Here is a 23421-nt window from a genome sequence, read left to right as displayed (position 1 = left end):
GCAGCTTGATATGGTTGTAATATGAATTTAAAAGCAGCTCGATATGGTGGCAATATGTAATTTACTTGATTCTGAGAAGGAAAAAGGTCCTAGATAATCATAATTTTTGCTCGCAATAAGGTTTACCATCAGTAAAGCCTAAATACAAAGAACCATAAAGTGATTGAAATATACGACGAAGGAAATAGATAAAAACAAATCAAAATGCTTAATTCATAGATAGTGCTCTTCTGCTCGCAATAGAAGGAATTAGGTTTACCAAAGTTAATATTTAAAATCAAGGGATTGTTATATTTTGTAAACTATTGTTATGTTAGATAATAATTTAAAAGTATTACTAAAACGAATAATTAGTGAGCTCAAACCGTTATATCACATAATTTTCCTGCTCCAAAATTTAGACGTTTTTGGTTCCGAGTTAGAGGAGAGTGTTCTAAAATTAACATTTAATTTTTTATTATAGCTAGTCTGACAAGTTTAACTCCACTTTACGTTAGCAATTGTATCTCTATAAAAGAAAGTATAGTTTAAGAGGAGTAGGTAAGATACCTACTTCTATCTCAATGCTGTCATCTTTTCCAATATGTAGCATTCGGCTGGGAGGGCCTATGAAAACAACACAACTACATAGATAAATACATCTCATCAATTCTTTAAATCATATATATATATATATAAAAGCGAGTATAGGCGTGACATGTGACGTGCACACCTCAAAAGCTTAGAAAAGACATTTATCTTTTTTGTCATTTTTTTCGTTTTTACTATATTTTTAAAATTAACATATTAAATTTACATCCTTTCATAACTAATGAACCGTTGCCTTAACTTACATAATGGAAAGGCATATAATGAAACAGTTACCTGTTTGAAACTAATTGTGCTCACCAAAATTTAACAGGTGCCCTGAACGTCACTTTCCCTGCCAAAATAGAATGGACACTTCAGGTTTTAATCCAAACATCCCATGATTTGTTTACTCCTCTTAGTTTGACCCTTCATTACCCCATGAACTCTCCCCTTCTCAACAGATTTACAGTTTTTATTGTTCCATTTTCATTCTTTGTTTTTGTATATTACTTGGTTCTGAAATTATTCATGTGATACTGAATATTTTTCCACCAAGTTAAGTACATTTACCTTTTAAAATTTTGAGATAATTTACATGGTTCAACTTCAGATTTTGGATACCCAAGATAAATGCACAAATAACCCTTCTACTTTTAGTCTTAGTCCAATGATTTGACGTTCATTATCATGTTGTAGGCTTTAGCGAAAATATTATCTAGAATTCAGTTTTTGAACGAGTAACTTTCTCTTGCAAACCGAAAGTATTTTCTAAAGGTTCAACTTCAAATTTTGGATCCCCAAGATAAATGCACAATGGTCATTTCTACTTTTAATGTTACTTCAATGATTTGGCGTTCATTTTTATGTTGTAGGCTTTAAAGAAAAGGTTATCTAGACTTCAGTTTATCAACAAGTAACTTTCTCTTGCAAACAGAAAAGTCTTCTGCGAAGGTTTAACTTCATATTTCTATTACCCTAGGCAAATGCAGAAAGATCCTCTCTACTTTTAGTCTTAGTCCAATGATTTCATTTCCATGTTGTAGGCTTTAGCGAAAAGTTTATCTAGAATTGAGTTTATCAACGAGTAACTTTCTCTTGCAAACTGAAATGCAGTTCGTGAAGACCATAGACTACAGAGAGGCTGGAGGTCATCCATCTTAAAAGTTGAGCCAAGAAATACACATATTCAATTAGCCATTAAAAGGTAATTAACGAGGCATTAATCTATATATGCACTGAAAGTTTGTCGATGTTTCTAAGTTGACATGTAATGTGATAATTCAAGAAAATAGCATGCTACAGCAGGCTATATGATATTTATAGAGCAATTTTTTTACACTATATGATCACGTCAATTTAAAAATCGATTAAAAGAAGTCGAAACATCACTTATTACATCACTAACTTCAATAATATTTTGGTTTAGAGCAAAAAAAATCATTTGTTGAGAATTATTTGAATTATTAGTTTTTTTTAGATGGTAAGTTTGGTGATTATTTCAACCACCAACAATGTTGTAGTTTGTTTGGTAATTTGAGGTGTTAAGATTTTTGCTTGTGTTGGTAGATGATTTAAAACTCATCCATTATTTTAAAACGGATTCAATGAATTTAGACGAGAACTTGTATCCTTTATTTTTAAAAAGGATTCAGTGTAGGAATCTAAAAGAATACATATATTCTCGCATCTTAGTCTGAGAGAAAAAGAAAATGAAATTGTTAGATTAGATGGTAATTATTTTCTTATTTTTAGGTTTTAAAGGAAATTAATTTTTGTTCCTTCTCTTCTCAATTTAATTTGTTAACTAATGCTTTTATAATTTTAAAAAGTTCTATAGCATGTGATCAATTGTTAGATAATAATCATTCTTTTTTACTTTTAGAATTTTAATGATACTATTACTTTTTGTTGATGCGCTTAACTTAAATTTATTATTAACTGTCATTTTGTAATTTTCAAATGTTATGCGGACACTTACGAATTTTTCTTCCTTTAATTTATGTCATCATATCTAAGGTAATAATAACATTCTTTTATAAAAACATGCTTTGGATGGGCTACAACCGATAATACTTTAAATTTTTTCTATGTAATAAGTAATTTTGATTTTTTAATTGTTAATAGTTCTTGGAATTTATTAATAGATAAAACTTAAATATACTTCATTGATAATGTATAATAAACTATATTCCCTCCGTTTCAATTTATGTGAACACATTTGACTAGGTACGAAATTTAAGAAAGAAGAGAAGACTTTTACACTTGTGGTGTTAAATGAGTCATATATATTTGGTGTGGCTATAAATAATCGTATAAAAGTATATTGTTTCTAAACATATAAAGGGATCATTTCTTTTGGTACGGACTAATAAAGAAATAGGTTCACATAAATCGAAACGGACATAGTACACATTATACAAAAGTATGCAAATAATATGAATTTACTCAAAAAATATGAAGGTATCCAACCAAATCAGCAATTGTTTATTTGGTCTTTTCTTATTTTTGAGGAATGTTATTTGATTGCAGAAAAGCTTTGGCAAGATTTTTTGGCCCCCACATAATTCAAGATAAATTTAAGCTGAGAAGTTCACATTTTCCTTGGTACTATTTCTATATTCAAACAACTTCGAGGAGTTTTCGGTATCAAAATCACATATTCTTTTTGTTAACCATATTACCATGTCTCATGAAAGTGTTTGTATGAGAGATGCATGTATCAACTGCAAGCTTTAATTATGTCATTTATTCTCAGGCCATTTTCTTCTATTCAATATTTAAGAGGGCAAGAGATTTTATTCCTCCCTAGAATAATAGTTCTTTCCTAAACTTATAAATTGAAAATTTAGGCCTCCAATAGTGCAAAATGATTAACTCCATAAATCCTTAAGATGGTGGTTTTTACTCATAGTCATGTCTCTTTTTCTATCAGAATTATAATAATATTGAAGATGCATTTTCTAAATTAAAGATAGAGCTTTGTTTTAGAAGAGTAAATCACGAATATTTACTATATGCAATCTATTTGTTTTCTTTTTCTTAGTACTCTGCCTTTCTTATTTTTTTTTTCCCTTCATTTTTAATTTTGTTATTAGCCAAAGAACTGAACTAATGCTACGATTACTGGAAGGGTGAAGATTCTCGAAAGAAGATTGTGCCTAGCAATTTCCTTGCAAGATAATTATTAACTTAGTTTTAGTCAAAATTCTTCTAAATCGTTTATGGTGTGACTTATTTAAACTTAGATTAATTTTAATGGATAATAATTCAGAAAATTTTAACACCATGAATTTGAAAAAATAATTAGTATATTGTATGCATATTAACAATTCTATACTTTTCGTGTACAAAAAGATAACGAAAACGATGATTAATTATTTCATGTAATATCAATCAGCATTGAGAAGATAATTATATTACTAAATAAATGTGGCGCTTCAGAAAAAGATATGTAAATGGCAAAATTGATCGAACATCAAGACTTTTTAATTATTCATTATATATTAACAGTTCTTAAAATATGTAATAATGCCAATCATTCAAATTTTGTTGAAATGTTCTTAATATCTTTTGTTTTACCGAAATTTATCTTAAGCTTATTAAGGTTACTTATGACCGCGCGAAGCGCGGGTAGATCACCTAGTTTAGAATATAACGACGTGCCATCAGGGCTTGAAACCTAATAATGAAACCATTGGTAGGCCGGAATTTTTTTGTTTAGATTGGGGATCGGAATATTTTCAATCTGATTAATTAGAAAGATATGATAGTACTGGGTATTTGACTCATGCATCCCCTTTTTGTGTTCTGGATGCGCAACCAGACTATGCTCCCTATACTATTCCTAGTCAATAAAATCTCTATATCTTTTCTGGACCAACCCCCAAAAAAAAAAAAAAAGACAACAACTCTATCCAAATTTTATATGATCGGAGTAGTATTTTTTATTTTGAAAGTCTATAATTTTTAATTTATCCACTAATAATTTTATTCTCTACATACGTCAGTCCTACAATTAGAGTTAGGGCGGGGTGTACATAGCAAACCGACAAACCGCACCAAATCGATAAACCGAGAAAAAAATCCGATTAGTGGTTTGGTTTGACTTGGTTTGGTGTTGAAAACAAAAAAAAAAACAAAAAAAGATCATAATTGGTTTGGTTTGGTTTTAGCTAAAAAAAGTCAAACCGAACCGAACCAAACCGACATTACGTGTATTCGATTTTTAAAATATTTTATACATAAAAATATTTATTTGTAATGTAATTTGTAAATATTTCCTAAAATTTTTCATAGTTTTTTGTCTTTATCATATTATTTTAAGCTTGAACTTAGAATTTTGAATGCCAATAAGTTTTATATCCCATGGATGTTAGTAACTCAAATAAAATTCAAATCAAAACAACCTCAACACTAATGCTAAAAAAGAAATTCAATTCTAACACTAGGGATGCCAGTAATGTTGGATATCTATTCTTTAGTTTTGCATAATTAGTTTAGAGCGTAAAAAAACATAGCTTAATTTTTTTCTCTGTCATGTAATTAATACTTATTAGCGTACTTATTTTAGCATAACTTAGTATTTAGATTAAAATCATTTTCTTTATGGCTTATTAATTAGCAATACTTATTTTAACCGATTTTATTATCTTTTTTGTTGAATATTTTAATACGATGTCATCACTCATCTCACATTTTGTGTTATTTTCTTAAGAATCACCTTAGTTGTATAGTTATATCTTACTAGAACTAAAGAAATATTTGAAGTGAAAGTCATATTGTTTGTATGAAGACTTTTTCGGAAAAAAACCTGAAAAAATCGAATTACCCGAGAAAACCCAAAGTTGGAAAATCCGAATTTTATTGGTTTGGTTTGGTTTATAAATTTAAAAACCCGACGCATTTGGTTTGGTTTGGTATTTGAAAAATCCGAACCAATCCGGTCCATGTACACCATTTAGAGTATAAGTAAATGTATCTAATAAATCAAATCTAAATTTTGATGATATAGTTTTCAAAGGTAAACAAGTGATCACACGTTCACACAACTTCAATAAATAACCAATTCACTTTGTATGTTCTTGTTGATAATGAGACCAAATTCCATCGAAAGAAGTAGGTTTTCCCAAATTTTCTGAGTAGAAAGTGTATCGCTGGTCATTGCTCTTTGCAGGTTCTATATATCTTGATTTTTATCGTCTTTAGTAAGCTTAAAAAAAGAGAAAAGATAAAGAAAAATAACCAAGACGCAGGGCGGGTTTGGTTCCAAAAAAAAAAAAAAAAAAAAAGACCATTTTAAGCAAATAATTTAAATTATTTTATGTTTGATTGACTAAAGTAATTGAAAAAATATACTTTCTAAGAAAATATTCTCCTTAAAAAGCCCGGATTGCTGATGTCGTTGTCGAAAAGCTCCCTAAATCAATTTGAATACCTATGATAACAAATCAGGTAATTTTAATCCACGCAATCAATTTATTCTTTTATTTTTTTCTTAGCCAATTAGATTATTTATATGTTTTCTTAAATTCGGTTGAATAATTTGAGGTTAAAATTTCTTCCTAGCCAACCATACATCGAAATATATATTTTGGAAAACATGTTCCACTCATCTACCTACCAAATACTAAAAAATATGTGAGAAAATTACTTAGTTTTTCATGAATTATACTGGCTACAAAACACACCCTTAGAGTGAGAATTTTCGATCTAAAGGATCCACGTCTTGGTGTGTTGAAGCAATTAGTGATACTAGCTTTAGTGTAAGCGCGTAGCTCGTTTGACAACAAACAATATAGAAAAAAATTTGGACTTAGCTACAAACTATGTCGCTAATCCATCGCTAAATTACTCATAGCTAAATATTTTTTTGATAACTCGTTACTAATCTGTCGCTTAGTAGGATTTGCGACTAATTTTACTTTTTAACTTTTCGTGGATAATTCATGTTTATTTAGCAGTGAAGTAATCTAATGTATAAAAGAATATTGAGAATGTACATTTGTTAAAATATGTAACAAAACAAATAATGACAATTAATTTAGAATAATGACAAATAGAATATAAGTTTATCTGAAGGATAGTTTATTACGATATATCAGCTTCAATTTCACACTTTTATCTCTGCTGCATAAATTGGTTACATAGAAATACTATTTTAACATCATAGCATTTATAAATAAAAAACAAAATACTAATAATTGAAAAAATTAAAAATCTGCCGTAATATGTTATCTACTTTAAGGATAGAAAAACTAAACTACAACGTAAAATATCAGTTGTTTTGTGCCTTTAAATTAAATTATGTATTAAAAGTATTCGTCCAAATAGAATGCAAAGAAAATTAGTACCTTCGAGTTAATTAGTATTTCAAGAATTGCTTAAAGCTGGTGGCCGAATAAGTTTTCCGGCAAATAACGGTTGACTACTATTTGATCTACTTCATTCGCCAGTAACATAGCTTCATCCAATTTTTCGGTCAAAATTTTTCACCTGAAAGGAAAAAAACACAAGAAATTATCAAAGGAGGAGAACCAATTGCCACTTCCCCCCAATACTTCTTCGGCCTACCTCTACCTCTGGTGACAATCAATAAAAAATACTCGTAATCTTTAATTATGTAATTCACATATAATCTTACAATAATCAAAAGCAGAAAGAAAGATGACAATGAATGGGAGAAAACGACTAGAATCAAAACTAAAATAAGAAGACAAAGAAGAAACGAGAAGTAGAATAAATCGCAGGGTCCGGAGCCAAAAGGGTATAAAAATACACGGTATAAACTAAAAGGGGGCGGCAAAAATTTTACATACCAAAGGGCTGATCCACGTTATACCCCAAATTTTTTTTTTCAATTGTCAGATGTTGAACCGAAATAAAAAAAAATATATATTTTAGTAAAACGTGGATCCCTCCACGTTTTATTAATATATTTTGTAAAACGTGGATCCCTCCACGTTTTACAAATCATTAATTTTTTCACGTACGGTTTAGGGTTTTGTTTGACGTTACCTCTATTTAAATCATATTCGGCTATGTTTTTAATAAAAAAAATTATTGATTTTTTTAATTTTTAAAGCATATAGTTAATTTTAGTGAATAACTCCAATAAATATTTTAACACATATAATAATTAAATATGTGTTATATATGCAAACAGAAATAAAAATAAAATATAAGTTAAATAAACGTCACACATTAACTAAATAATAAATGTTAAATTACATGATAACTATTAAACGGCACAAGACATGTTATATATTCTTGGAAGATTACATAAGGAAACAACAATCGTACAAGTTAAGAAAAAACATAAAAACTAACAAGCAACAATAACTACTAATTTCTGTTGGGGCAGCGATTCTTGTTATGGCCTGTTTGCTTGCACGTACTACACTTTCTAGCCATACGAGCAGGAGCTATATCCATTTCATTCCTCCTTCTAGTTGTAGTCCGCGTTCCTGAAGTTCGCTCGTATTCAGTGTTTGCAATTAAACTGAAGGGAGAAGGTGGCCAATATGCCTCATCACCCAACGGTGAAAAATTTTCACTGTACGTTTGCTTGTAAAACCTGCAACTGTAGTACTTGCTAACATAGTCCTTTGGTTGAATTCCGCGGATATCACAAAATTTAATTGCATGTGAACATGGCATATGGTAGTTTCTCCATTTCCCACACGAACACTTTTTCCTTCGGCGGAGACTTTATGGATATTTCCGCCTTTACCGTCGTGTGCAAATGTCAGAATCTCAAAGACCCCTTCAGTTGCATTGTATTGCTGCATGTCAGTATGCTTTAGGGACCTCTCCCAGTATTCATCAAACTTCTTTTCAACAGCGCGCGGCAAAACTTTTTATCCGCAATCAACAAATCGGCCAGGGTGCTTCTCTCAACAAACCGATCAACAAAATTTTTAAACGTATAACGGACCATGGCAGTAACGGGCAGTCCACGAGATTTCTTCAATAAACCGTTGTAAGACTCGGAGACATTTGTTGTCATAGCCCCCCACCTATGACCGTTGTCCTTATGCAATGTCCATTTCTCCTCCGGAAGAGATTTTAACCACAGATACGCTGGAGGTGACATTGTTTTGATTTGTTCCATCCTCATTTTATATTTCTTCTTCTGGTGCTCTGTAGCCGCCAACCACATTAGGTTCTCAAGGTCACTGTTGAGGAACTTTTTATTGAAGTTGCTTTTCAAATGCCGAACGCAAAACCTATGGTGTGTGGATGGTGGTTGTAACCAATCATGTGTTTGGACACATTGCAAGATGCCCTGATGACGGTCAGAAATAAGTCCAATTCCTTGTCTCTCACGAACAATATGTCTCCACAATAACACAAGGAACCACGTCCAAGACTCAAAGCTCTCACGTGCAACAATAGCATATGCAAGTGGAAAAATGTTATTGTTCGCATCAATTCCAACAAAGAATTAGCAACATCTCATACTTACCGTACGTATGAGTGCAGTACCGTCTATCGAGATGACAGCCCGCAACTTTGAATCCATCGATGCTTGGTTTATAAGCCCAGAAAAGAAACTTGAAGATGTGTTCACCTTACATTGTAGTTGATTCGTGCTCCCACTCAACAACGGTCCCCGATTGAAATATTTTAAGGAGCCATGTATCGGGGCAATGTCTTGAAAGAGGTTTCAAAATCACCAAATACCATTTCAATAGCTTTCTTACGCCCCTTTTGTGCTTTTCTATAACTAGGAGTAAACAAATGCAATCCTTTTATTTTTTCCTGAACTGACTTAATACTGATGTATGGATCGACCATAATATATGGTATCAACGTAGTAGCAATTAGGTGACTGTTCAAATTGAAATGATCCTTTCTGTAATCATCCGTGAGACAACTGTGGTGGAGATCCGCTTTGCCTTCCTTCACATACCACTTGAAATTTCTCTAAAACGGATCATCCACTCACATCCCAACATATGACGCTTGCAAATAACCCTCCAAAATTTACCTTTGGACTGATCACAAATGAATTCTTTCTTTTCTTTCAGACAATATTGTCTCACTGCGCCTTTCATTTCCTTCTTGGATAGTCTGCTGAGCCAACTTGTACGATTCTTGATGTCCTAAAGCCTAAAAAAAAAAAAAAAAAAAATTAAATAACAAGATTTGATAGTGGTCTAAGACACCTATAAAGACATCAAACATCTAATGGAATGTAATGTACGTACCAGTGCCTCATGCCTGCCTGCCATGTGTTGGTATCCTCTAGACGCATTATGCGCAGGATTTCCTATAAAAGTGCGTGAGTGACGTCGATACCAATAAAAATAATCTGATAATGACTCTGGGTCTTTAGTTTCATACTCGGCCAGAATTGCCCTTTGTCCACGATTTTACCACAAAAGCTCTGTGTGTGCAAAATTTTGTTGAACCTCCACTGTTATAGCATACCGTTTGTCACGTTTGTAATGAGAAGGATCAATCTCAAAGACATGGTCCAGAATATGTTGCTTCCTACCGAACCGTCCGAGAACGCGGTCCGGCGTGCCACTCTCGATAGATCCCACAAATAAGGGGAACTCCGCGCCATCCAAATATTTTGACCACGCCGACAAAGACTCTCGGGAGTCCATTAATGATGGCTGAATAAGGCTGCCACACAAACTACGATAGAAAGAACATAAAATTACATGATAATAAAATAAATAAATTACACATAAGCGTAACAATTATATCAAAACGCCATTAACAACCATAATTATGATAAAATACCTGACCATCTGTTAGGTTGTCCAATACATCCCTACATATGGGTAGCACAACACGTGCCTCATTTTCGCGAGCTTTACGATGAGTCCACTTTCGTGCAAGAGGCGTGTGTGGGTAGAAGGCTCCCGGGTGGTGGTGCATCGGTATAATTCGCTCCCCAAGCCCAAGCCTATATTAAAAATTTAAAATAAATACATAAAAACCTTATAACTACCAAATAGGACAACCAAATAAAATTAAGGTCACGTACCTGCAATAAGGAAATGAATCCACACACATCCTTGGCTTTCTTCAACGAAGCGCGCATAAACAAATATACAAATATGACAATGCAGCCGCTCCCCAAGCTTGTCCACTCATTGCTCTAAGGTCACGCATGTCAAGCAAATAGTCTAAATTAAGTAAGTCACCGGACTTATCCGGAAATATCGTGCCGCCACAAAGCCATAGCAAGTACAACCTAACCCGCTGTTGCACAACAATTTCTGGGGTCTGATCTGTAATGTCATCTAAGCCTCTAACATATTCAATTAATTTATTTAGTTCTAACCTACTAACACCATTAAAACAATCCAGACCGGGTGCCCAACCAATAAGCTCATAGATTAATTGTTGCCACCCAACAATATCTATATTTCTAGCATTAATATCTTTCAAGGGATTACCATCAACAACCATGCCAAACATGATCTCAATATCTTGTAATGTGATGGTCGCCTCACCCGTACGTTGTGATGAAATGTGTGCGTCTCAGACGCCATCTCTCTATAAGTGCGGTGATGACCGCCCAATCATATGATACACATTCTACCTCTACTACTCCCCTAAATCCACACAAAGCCAAAGTAGTCAAGGATGCGAGGATGCAAAGGATGACGCTTCACGTGCTTCCAAAATTCGGTATCCGCGCGGCGTGGAAATAGGCATGCTCGCGTTCTGTCAAGGCACCATCCCACACGACTCGCGATCAATGCTTCTCCCCGGAGTGTTAATACATCATACACTTCTGGCCCCGGATGTACGCATACCCGTGGAAGCTCCATACCTTAGATTAAAAAAAAAAAAAAAAATTAAAGTCCAGAGCAAGCTATTTGGAGTAATTTACTATTAAAAAAAATTATTATTCCAATTTTAGCAGAACAAATATGCACTGGCTAGATAAAGTCGACTTCCATTCGCCTTATTTAGAAACCACTGATAGTGGACCACATTAATGCCTATAAGGTATAGACAAAATAATTATCCACCCACTTAGACTTAGGTCCCATATAATAAAGCATTATCATGATATTTTAAGTATCTTTATTTTGGGCTACTGAGGCATCAATTAAATTTCACTTTTCTGACTATATAAATATCACATTAAAGGTATAACAATCCACAAAAATAATGTTGGACCGTTCATAATGTTAGCCACTTAGGAGTAGACCTTCCTAAAGCTCTTATGTAAATATCTAAGCGCACTAATTTTTAATTGGAGAAAATAAGTATTCAGTTGACCATTGAAAAGGAAACACATGTATTATCAGATAAGAGTGTCACCAAATCAGCCAAATTTTATATACCAATCCACAAAAATAATAATAATAACATAACAACAAATTTCTTCAAAAGTGCTACTAAACAAATCAGACCTTTTATATAATAATGCTTCTAACAATCATATCTTAAGGTCGCATTAAAATAACACAAATAAGACAAACATATATCTTATACGTATTAAAATAACATAAATAAAAAATAACAATTAAGATATATAAGACAAATAAATATTCTACATCTACTAGAAATATACAATTATATGAGTTAGAAAAAATACCTTAACTTAGATAGCAACAAAAGATAAGGATGAACAAGTTACTCCAAAAATTAGACTGTAACCGCAAGGTTTTAAAACAAAATAAATGGAGGAGAAGGAAAAGGAGAAGGAGATCAAAATTTTCTGTAAGTTGAAGATGGAGGAAGAGGCGGAAGGAGGCGGAAGAGAAGATGATATTATTTAGGGTAACACTGAATGAAAGTCGGGGAGGGATGCGCGTTTCACAATTATATATTTGTAAAACGTGGAGGGATCCACGTTTTACAAAATATATTTGTAAAACGTGGATCCCTCCACGTTTTACAAAATATATTTGTAAAACGTGGATCCCTCCACGTTTTACTAAAATATATATATATATTTTTTTTATTTCGGTTCAACATCTGACAATTGAAAAAAAAAAATTGGGGTATAACGTGGATCAGCCCACGTTATACCCCTTTTGGTATGTAAAATTTTTGCCGCCCCCTTTTAGTTTATATCGTGTATTTTTATACCCTTTTGGCTCCGGACTCCATAAATCGCATCTTACGGTAAAATATGATCCAAAATATTAATAGAATTGTAGAGTTTTTTTATATAAGATATATTTTAATTGGGTTAGAAGTGTTAAATATTAGAATTTCTTACCTATAACAAATAACGACGGACTTGAATAACCAAAAATTTTGCTGATTTTCTCATAAAAATTAACACATATCTCAAAGACCCGTCATGGAAAAAAATTCTTCTCTTATCAGAGTGTCCTTAATTTTTCCTTCTATTTTATTTTCTCTTATTTTTTATTAATTCCAACAATACTCTAACAATTTAAAAGTCACTTTTAATTTAAAGGAAAAAAAGGACTCCTAATGTCAAAGCAATAAGAGGATCCTACAGCTAAAAGAATTTGAAAGTGGAAGAAATTTGTTCGTGTAGTCCGTAGAAAAAGGTAGATCTTCTTCCATATTTAACTAACATGGACCAATGTATTAGATTAATAATATTATTAATTTTAAGTTATATTGAAATTTTGTAAAAAGGGTGACGGACTATGAAAGGGGAAAAAAAAGGACGCAAAATACAAATTCCTTTAGTTCCAAAATATCGTAATATAATTTTCACGTGTTACTAACTTTTTTTCCATATATGTTATATTATACATAAATCAAATAAGGAAAAATTAGAAATTAAAATTTTCGTTGATTTCAAAGTCCTAAATTTTAAGCGCTTAATTTAAGTAAGAAAAAGTTTAATAATAAAATTTTAATGGATTTTTAACTCCTAAATATTGGACAATTATTAAATGGCTATTTTGTCTATTGTGCAGTCTTTTAATGAATGGCAAAAAGTTCAATCAACATTTTTAAGGCCCTTCGTGCTTTTAATGCTAACTCTTAGACCTAATCTACATAGATTAGCCAAATTTTAATAAGTTGGCATAAAACAACCCCCCACATACATTTGTTTCCTATTTTCTCTCCCACAATTTCCTCCTCTCTTATTTCTTCCCCTAAAATCTCTCCAATGTTTCTCTCTCTCTTATTTCTTCCATCTATACATTATTGTGTATCTCTCCTCCACTTTTTCAATCTATTTTTTTTTGTTTTTTGTTTTTGGTTTTCTTAAATTTCTCCAATCAAAATAAAAAATCTACCGTAATATATTGTGAAGTACCATGTATGCATTCTGATATATATTGTGAATATACATTGTGGGGATTCGATAGAGAAGAAGAGAACTATGTATACATTCTAGTATATATTGTGAAGTACCATGTATACATTCTTGTATATATTGTGAAGTATCATGTATACATTCTGATATATTGTGAACCATCATGTATACATTTTGATATATTGTGAATCATCATGTATACATTCTGTTATACATTGTGAAGTACTACATTTGATATATATAATGTGAAGAACCATAGTATAATGTGTAATAGGCAATGATATACATAATTAGTTCTACACAAATCGTGATATAAATGTGAGAAGTTAAAGATAAAACTATTGACAAGAAAAAATTCACTGATGCTACAAAAACATGAAATAAGGGAAACGAAATAATTGACTCCCTAAATTTAGGGATATCTCATGTGAAATAAGAAAAAATAATTAAAGTATTTTAAACTAATAGCCTGTTTGGCCAAGCTTATTTTTCCTCCAAAAGTACTTATTTTTTGAATAAGTGCTTATTTTTAAAAAAGTGAGGTGTTTGGTCAAGCTTTTGGGAGAAAATAAGTGTTTTTGGAAGTAACAGAAACAATTTTTCAGAAGCTAAAAAAAATAGCTTTTGCCCAAAAGTATTTTTTTGAAAAGTACTTTTGAGAAAAATACATATAGAAACACTTTTTAAAAGTTTGGCCAAACACTAATTACTGCTCAAAAGTACTTTTTAAATTAATTGGCCAAACACAAATTGCTTTTAGCCAAAAGTACTTTTTTATAAAATACTTTTTAACATAAGCTATTTTTAGAAGCTTGGCCAAACAGGCTATAATACTTACTCCAAATAAAAGGGACAACATGAACAATTGGATCCCTAGTTTTAGGGATTTCCGGTAAGTCAGTAACCAAATAAGAAAAAAATTAAATCCCTAATTTTAAAGATACACGTTAAATAAGGGAATAGAATAATTGCATCCTATTTTTTAGGCACATCTTTCTTTAAGTTGGCTACTTAGCAAATATTTTTAGAGCTAAATTATGCTACTACGTTTTTGGCGAAAATTATGCCAATAATATCTAATAGTTGTATGAAAACGTTAATTTCCCTGCGTAAAAATATATGCTGTAGCTCCATTTACGTGGATTACCTTCCTTGTTTTAAAACTATTTAGTGCTGGCACCCGCAAGTAACGCCATTTATTGTGATCCACTTAATAGATCACTTCATTCTTTTATGAAGATTAAAAAAAAATGGATATGCAAAATTCTCAGCATAACTTATATAACTTATTTTAAAAAAGATCATAATTATGTATATTTATAATATTAAGTTTACATGTTTAAAGTTTTTTTAACTTCAATATCTAATCAAACACTTAGAATGAGATGAATGAATAACAAGATTATGAGAGCCATTTTGTATCTACATAACTAGAAGGCTTAATATGTAGCCTTAAACTTATTAGGATATTTCATTTAGACACTCAAACTAAGTTATGTTTTAACTGAACACCTCCATTTCTAATAAAGTGATCCAATTAGACACTTTTAGTTCAAATTTAGAAAATTTGTTTGCGTGTATTTTCCTGGTCCATTAGCCTCAATAAGCCGTAAAGTCCCAAACACTTTCTATTTGAGGTTGATTCGAATAATTAAAGGAAATGACATATTTTATATGACTAACTTAACTATCTAATACACAAATGAAAATGCTCATAAAATAAATTCAAGATTTAAACCTAAAATATTTAATTGAAACATTTTATTAAAAATTAAATCGGTCAATTGAAACAAAACTTAGTTCGAATGTTTACCTGAAATATCCTAACAAATGTGTTAAGCCTAACTTGAACTGACACGAGTTGCTCCAACCATAAACCATAATGTCACGCCAAAATGGACTTTTGTAGCCAGAAAATTCAATTTAGAATAAACAATTAGGTACTACTAGAATCAAGAAAGTTCAATTTAGAATAAACAATTAGGTAATAGTAGAATCAAGAATACGAGCCTTTTTGGTCCTGTGTTTCAACCCACGTGTTTTATGAATAGATCCATCTCATTCCACTCCACATGCTGACTTCATAATCACAAGTCCACAAGACAAATAATAATTTAAAACGAAGACGATGTTTTCGAAGCGAAGTTTACTCGAAAACAACCAAACATTAAATTCAACAAGAAAGCCTCCTTGTTATCTTAAAACTTAGCTCATTAATTCCCCCCAAACTTTCTTCCTATAATATACTAGTACACTTCAACCAATTCTTTGTATATCACATTATTCGGTTTAGATATTTGGATTTTGGGGGTATGGCTATAGAGGAGAATTGTGTAATTGATCAAAAACCGGTAACGCCAACGCCGGTGGAGTTTAAAGGGACGGATTCTGGTACTATGCTGCACACCTTAGTTGCGATGGTCTTATGGCTTGGCTCTGTCCATTTCAACTTCATAATAATTGTTGCTTCTTTTGTCTTTCTTCCTTTCTGCAAAGCACTCGCGTTAGTTTTCTCTTTTTTTTTTTTTTTGTCTCTCTTATTTCTTTGTACCAAGTTGTATGAGTTTGACTTTTGTTTTGTTGATATTTGTTTTAGAGTGATAGGAATATTGCTTATACTTATGCTGATTCCCATTGATGAGAAAAATAAATGGGGAAGAAGATTAGCCAGGTAAGTTTATTGGTCCAATTTACTGCTCCCCGTCCTAATTTATGCGATACTTTTCGTTTTTCGAGTGTCAATTTGACTAAACTTTGAAGCTAAATTGTATTAGATTAATTCAATATTTTAAGATTAAAATTTATACATTCGAAAACTACATCTTATAAGTTCCAACTTTTTTCATAAATACATCTTAAAATGCTGGTCAAGATTCATACAGTTTGAATCTCGGGAAGTATCACATAAATTAAGTGGAAAAGATTGGTTTTTCTGCTGCATCATTGATACTGAAAATTGGGGTTCTTCAGGTACATCTGTAAGCATGCTTGTGGATATTTTCCAGTGCATTTGTATGTGGAGGACATCAAAGCATTTGATCCTAATGAGGCCTATGGTAAAATTAGTGAATAAAGAAATCAACTTTCTGTTTGTGTTTTCATTCTTTTGTTCTCTAAAAAATATGTTCTTGTTTTTTTTTTGGGAACTTTAATCAACTAACCTGTCATGCATTTCTCATTGTGAAACAGTTTTTTTTTTTTTTGGTTGTTGTGTTCCGTGTTAGAAGAGACTTGCCTAATACGTTTGCTAAATTTGGTTTGTCAATCTCCAGCCGTCTTGCATATGGAAGGATATCATTTTGTCATTTTGAAAGAATACCAATTTGCAAATATTTGTAGTCCCCACTTCCCAATTTAGATAGACACTCCAATAAAACATCACAGGCTGATTAATGTTCGTACTTTTGTATATGCTTATGAACTTGCTATTCACTGATCACTTGGATACATTGGATAACTATTGGGAGTACCAAACTGTCTACTCCGATCATAAAGCCATCCTTTGCTGGGCATATTTGTGTGGCCATCTTATAAATACGTTAAATCGTAGGTAATAACCGAATGAAGTGCAAACTAATCAAAACAGTGATGAATCTCGTTGCTACTACATAAGTTGACCAGTGCTTCTTGCTTTTAGATAGCAAGTTATGTAAACCTGTGTCAGCTTGGCAGGCTTGCTTTTGTCTAAGCCATAGTTGACATCTAACTAGATTAAATGCTCTCTAGAGCATCCTTCTTACTGTTCTCAAAGACTAGGACTTGTGTTAGAATAAATACTATTTCCACTGCTTTTTGAGTGGTACTTCCTCTCCTTTGTAGGCAGATGATATTTGTTTTGTACATCTCACCTAGAAACTAGATATGTCATTCCGAGTGCTAACAGCATTAGTTGAAAATAAGAAATCTTTAGCTCCTGTTCTCATACTAACTCGGATGTTGTTACAGTTTTTGGGTATGAGCCGCATTCTGTTTGGCCTATTGGAGTGGTTGCGCTTGCTGACCTTACAGGTTTCTTGCCTCTCCCAAGAATCAAAGTGCTTGCGAGTACTGCTGTATGACTTGATTCCTTCTTCTTGTGTTGTAATAGTACACAATCCTGTTTTCAGCGATCAGTTTTTACTATAAAGAAACAATTACAGGTCTTCTATACACCTTTCTTGCGGCATATCTGGACATGGTTAGGACTTGCACCTGCAACAAGGAAAATTTTTAAATCCCTCTTGGCATCTGGTCATAGCTGCATCATAGTGCCAGGTGGAGTTCAAGAGGCATTCTATATGGAGCATGGTTCTGAGGTTCAATCTTGAAACTTGATTGTATTTTTCAAGCCAGTATATTATGCATAATCACTGCATCTCTTCCTAGCCACTATGATCCACCCATAGAAAGGAGCTTTTATCAGGAATAACTAGTTGACACTTATCGAATGAGAGTATAAATTTTACTCATTTTTCTAGCAAGTAACTCTTCATTGGATATGGGCAAGTAGAAAGAAAATACAACAACATGCCCAATGTAGGCCCTCAAGTGTGGTTTGGGCAGGGTAAGATGTAGGGAGGCTGTTTGTGATACACCCTCGGCTGAAAAGAAGTAATCAAAGCAGTATTGAAAGAAAAATATGGACAGCCAAAGGCAAGATAAAAAAAGCAGATGAAGCAGCAATAGTACTAAAAAATGAAGAATGCGATACTATGAGAATACTAAATAATACTTCTAAATAAGGATGAGAAGTGTAACAAGTAGAAAGAAAATAACATATAGAAATGAAACAATGCTTCACTTAATTGTCAAAGAATAAAAAAACAGCATTTGGTGAACTCTGGAAATTTCAATCCGTTGTAATACTTGGTTCTGCAGTTTCCCTGTTAAATGAGAAAATGAAATGGTATACTAATTCACTGCTGGGCTTGGGACACAATTTGTCACTAACCCCTTTGAGATAGGCTGTTCGTCTACACTTCTCATGATAGGTGTTGTAGTGTGACTTCTGCATAGATTAAGAGTATCAATCAATCAGCTATACCTCAGTTAAAATCTGTTCGGGTCTGTTATGAGTCCATTCTTCTCCATTTAGGCCCATTTTATTCCCACACTAAATAGTTTGGGTATCTGTTATCTAAATCTCAGTATTTTGATAGTTAAGTTACTTTCAAAAGCATATTTATATAGTTCAGTACGTCAATCCTATCTAGTTGGTATCGCTTGTTTGATTTTGTTGTTCCCATTGTACTTATTTTTAGTTAAGGTTCTGCTATGGAAGTGTTTAGATTGTTCTACATAAACTTTTCTTTATGTGATTTTAGTTGTACCTCGTCTTCTTCTATCATCTTTAATCATCAATTTTTCTCACTTAAGGGCCAATGCATCTGTAGAAATATTGGATTTGTTCAACCGATCTCAAGCATCTTGCTTTTTTTTTAAAAAAAAAAAAAAAAAAAACTTCATTCTTTGTGCTATCTGCACTTTTTTTTGGACGTGATTGTATCCATCTTTTAGGATTGAATATCCATCTTAGTTTTCTCATTTTTATGTTTATTCAATTATTATGTTTGGCCTTATTGGCGTGGTATTTTTTTTTTTTTTATGCATTTTTGTACTATTGGGGAAAATGATATGTAAGAATTGTGATTAGTTCATATCCATTCTTGTGTATGCTTGGACCGGAAGGAGTTAAATCTGATTACTCTCTTAACCTGTGATAGATTGCCTACCTTCAAAGAAGAAAAGGATTTGTACGAATTGCTATAGAGACCGGCAAACCACTGGTTCCTGTTTTCTGTTTCGGCCAGGTGATATTTTGTTCTTCTGTTTTTGTTTCCGTAGTTTTCAGGTATTTACTTCCATTTTTTTGTGCTTCAATGCATAAAAATGTGTTTTATTTTAGCATGAAATGTTTTCTACTCTATGTAATTTTTAAATCATTCTATCTCCGGGTTGACACATCTCCGTGTGTTCTTTATTTCTTTCTTTTTTCTTTTATTTTTGCGGGATGAAGGTTAAATTATATTTTATGTCTAAGGAAGTCGAGTTTGATAAATTATACATTCCTCTCTTCAAGGAAAGATCATACCTTTGCATGTGGTCATTTAATCATTTCGCAAGCATTGGCTCATCCTGGGCTAGCGTTCAGCGGTGGGACGTTCAATCTTCTCTTGTTTTTGGTTTGTGGTATTGTTTTGTTATCTTGTTGCTACTGTGGTCTCTAGAAGCTCCTTTTCTCCTTTTGTGCTTCATTATTGTCTTTACAGAAATTTCCTCAGTAAAGTAACTGCCAATCTCAGTCTTCTTTGGGGCACTTTTATCTTCGTACTATTCTTGCTTTTGTGGTCGTTTTGCTTGAAAAAAATATCATGATGTATGCTTACAGTTTTATCTGAATTCTGCAGACTGATGTCTACAAGTGGTGGAAGCCAAGCGGGAAGCTGTACTTGGAATTCTCTAGGCTCATTAAGTTCACTCCAATTCTTTTCTGGGGCGTTCTGGGGTATGTTATGCATGACCTGTTCCGGATTTTTTTTGAATGTCTAATTTTACCCGTGAAAGGCTGAAATCCAGTAAAAAATCTTGGACCTTAGTGGAAGTACATAATGTGTTATGTGTAGGTTAGGCGTACATCACAAGTTTGAACCCTGCCGGTTTCAAAAGCCTGATATCTTAGTAGAGTAGGGTAGAGTGGCAGGCTCATATTCACCAAGTTTTGAACCGTGCGCCACTGGCGCTCTGGTATTTCTCGGTTAATCTTAAAGAAAAAAGATAAATTCTTTGACGTTCTTCAGATTTTGGAGTTTTTATAAACTTCTTCCCCAGAAAGCCATTATAAGCTCTTTAAAGTCGGTGTTTTTAACCCATCATTTATGGCTGAAATGGCACAATGCTCAGCTATGTACGGTCATGGTCTAAGGCTAATTGGGATCGGTTTAATTAATTCCAGTGTTTTTATCTATGTAGACCTTTCTTTGTCTTGTTTACTAATTGAAAGAGTACATTATTATATTAAATAGAGTAGGAAAATTGAGTGTAGTGCTAGCAGTCCTATGATGGATTTTGACGCCTATAGGGGTCCCTAGAGTGTACTTGGGAACATCTGTCATGCCTTTTGCCATTCTTGTATTGCTACTTTCATCTTTGTAATGCCATTGTGTTTCATTGCAGCTCTCCAATACCATTTCAGCGACCTATGCATGTTGTAGTTGGTATGCCAATTGTGCTCAAGAAAAATCCTGAGCCAACCACTGAAGAGGTATGTCAGTTGACCCTGTTAGTCCAATATCGTATTCTGCTATTAGCACGAGAATTTTGCGCTAGTAATGCAAAATAGAGTGGTGTCTCCCTGTGAAAAGGAGGGGTTGATGCAAACTATTTAGTTCTTGTCTAAAATATTTGCTAGTTTTTATATATTTATTTCACTTCCATTTTTCCCTGAAGGTCGATGAAGTGCACAGTAGATTTATTGTGGCACTGCAAGAACTTTTTGAAAGGCACAAAAAGAGGGTTGGCTATGAGGATCTCCCTCTGAGAATTCTTTAATGTTATTATGACTCTGCATTAGTGCGTATCATGTGTATGTATCTATTCTTCTGCTGGGTTGATTTGTATAACTGGGATTTATTCCTTTCTTTTCTTACTTTCTCTCTCCGTGTGTGCCTCCAACTGTATGCATGTGCAAGTCTTGTAGAGGGATGGAGATTAGGAAGAAAGAAATGTAATTTATAGTTATGCCATGCTTCTTATGATAAAGAAATTTGCAACAGCTGATGCTATATGTCAATCCTAATGGGCAGATAAAATTCCAAATATTGAACGAAAAAAATGTTTGTATACAAATAAATAACTGAATGAAGGGCCTTGCTGAGAAGCTTGTATGATTTTATAGCATCGTAATGCCTAGCCATGTGTTTGTCTAATATTCTGGGGCATAAATGATAATTCACCTAAACAGAACATTTTATATATGCTTCCATGATTTCACTGTTCTTCCATTTTTTAAGTGTAATTTCTATTTTCGAAGCCACTTGTGGGAATATACTTTGTATGTTGTTAAAATTGCTATAAGACCGGTGTATCGTATACTCTGTGACAAAGAGCTAATATCCTATCTCAACAGTTAAAATGACCTAACTGTCATGCGTCTCCTCCTCCTAAACACTGGTATTTAGTGAATCCATGTATAGAACAAGATTCAAAGGTCTATGGAAATCGAAAGCCTTCTTGGCTGAATGGATTCGTCAGTTCGATTGGAAATCAATCACGGATACACTACTAGCTGTTATTAAATCTGTATTGCAACAAATACTTTGAAACGGTAACAGGAAAAACAGAAACTTCACAGATTCTGCAAACTAGAAAAAACGAAATTAGCAGAAACTGAAAATACTATGAACAGTATGTTAATTGTATGGAAAAATAAAATCGAGCCCATTGAATTTACAAAAGGTGTCTTTAAGGAAATTATTCCCCTCAATGTACTCGAGGTATTGGAATCTTTCCTTTCAGGATAGAACGATTTACTCACCAAAATAGCGGTACAGTAAATTTTGATGACTACGAACCACTCGAAGGTAGTATATCACACGAAAGGTTTTACGAAGTGCAGAGAAGAAAGAAGAAGAATATCAGAAAATTTCGTAAGTAAAAATTCTGAGGATTAACAGAGAAATATATAGCCTGTTTGGGAAAAGGTTTGCAACTTTTCAGAAAAGTTTAGAATGCGTACTTAACTTTTAATGAATAAATAAGTTGCAACTCATTGCACGACCTAAATTTTATAACATTCACTCCCTTTTCATTAATAAATAAATTAATTAAAGTTGGACGTAGAGCCTGTTTGGATGGGCTTACGCCTATAAGCTGTTTGCAGCTTATAAGCTAAAAAAAATTGGGCAACTTACAAAAACAGCTACCTTTTAATAGCTTCTAACAATTTATAGCTACTTTTTCTATATTTACAAATCGTAGCTAGTTTTTGTTGTATTTAGTTGTATTTCGCGTTTTTGAAATATAGAGAAATACACGAAATACAAAATCGGGAGAGTTCACATTTTTGAAATATACTAAAATACAAAATCCGGCAGAGTAAAAATAGGCTGTATTTATGGAATAGATTCTCTTCTTTCATTTTAAATGGTAAGTCAAATTAAATCAACCATGTATGACGCATAACTGTCGAAGTTCCATAACAACCCACGTTTCTCTCTCCAAATTACTCCATTCCAAACTTTTAAAAATACTTCCAAATACGTAAAAATATACACCGAAATACAATGAAATATGGTTGATTGTTTAAGAAATATAAAATTGTAGTATGTGTATGTACAATGGAATACAATGAAATATATCGAAATCGTTTTAAATTAGAAATACATTGAAATACAACGAAATATACCGAAATATATTTCCCAAGATTTTTCATTTCACCGTTTCTAACCAAAGATCAATCATAGCTTGTCCAGCCAACATTATCCTTAGTAGAAACCGTGACGAAATTCATCCATTACCTTATTCACCAACCCATGATCAAGATAACATGATATCGTAACAAGAGAGGCAACAATATATCTTTGAGGCATTTCATCAAACACCTTCTTCGCATCATTATATCTCTAAGTGCCATACTTACTTGAAAAGAT

The 23421-nt window shown here is 32.7% G+C and overlaps 1 protein-coding gene across 1 annotated transcript; it reads left to right on the top strand.

Annotated features, from left to right (window-relative positions):
- The first annotated feature begins 15921 nt into the window (after positions 1–15921).
- On the top strand, positions 15922–21550 carry LOC132040293 (diacylglycerol O-acyltransferase 2D). Its single transcript, XM_059430934.1, has 9 exons — positions 15922–16298; positions 16392–16466; positions 16766–16851; positions 17741–17847; positions 17935–18090; positions 19498–19584; positions 20182–20279; positions 20948–21035; positions 21221–21550. The coding sequence occupies exons 1-9, from the start codon at positions 16108–16110 to the stop codon at positions 21320–21322; spliced, it is 990 nt and encodes a 329-aa protein (XP_059286917.1). The 5' UTR covers positions 15922–16107; the 3' UTR covers positions 21323–21550.
- Positions 21551–23421: the final 1871 nt, after the last annotated feature.

Source organism: Lycium ferocissimum, chromosome 2, assembly GCF_029784015.1.
Source record: "Lycium ferocissimum isolate CSIRO_LF1 chromosome 2, AGI_CSIRO_Lferr_CH_V1, whole genome shotgun sequence".
NCBI lineage: Eukaryota > Viridiplantae > Streptophyta > Magnoliopsida > Solanales > Solanaceae > Lycium > Lycium ferocissimum.
Note: the sequence above shows the minus strand (reverse complement) of the source record. Positions and strands in the feature narration are given on the sequence as shown.

Excerpts from the sequence above, each read along its gene's own strand:
- LOC132040293 (XM_059430934.1), top strand. The coding sequence starts at position 16,108 with ATGGCTATAGAGGAGAATTGTGTAATTGATCAAAAACCGGTAACGCCA. Across the intron at positions 16,852-17,740 it reads TGATCCTAATGAGGCCTATG|TTTTTGGGTATGAGCCGCAT; the intron begins GTAAAATTAGTG and ends ATGTTGTTACAG. Across the intron at positions 17,848-17,934 it reads AAGTGCTTGCGAGTACTGCT|GTCTTCTATACACCTTTCTT; the intron begins GTATGACTTGAT and ends AAACAATTACAG.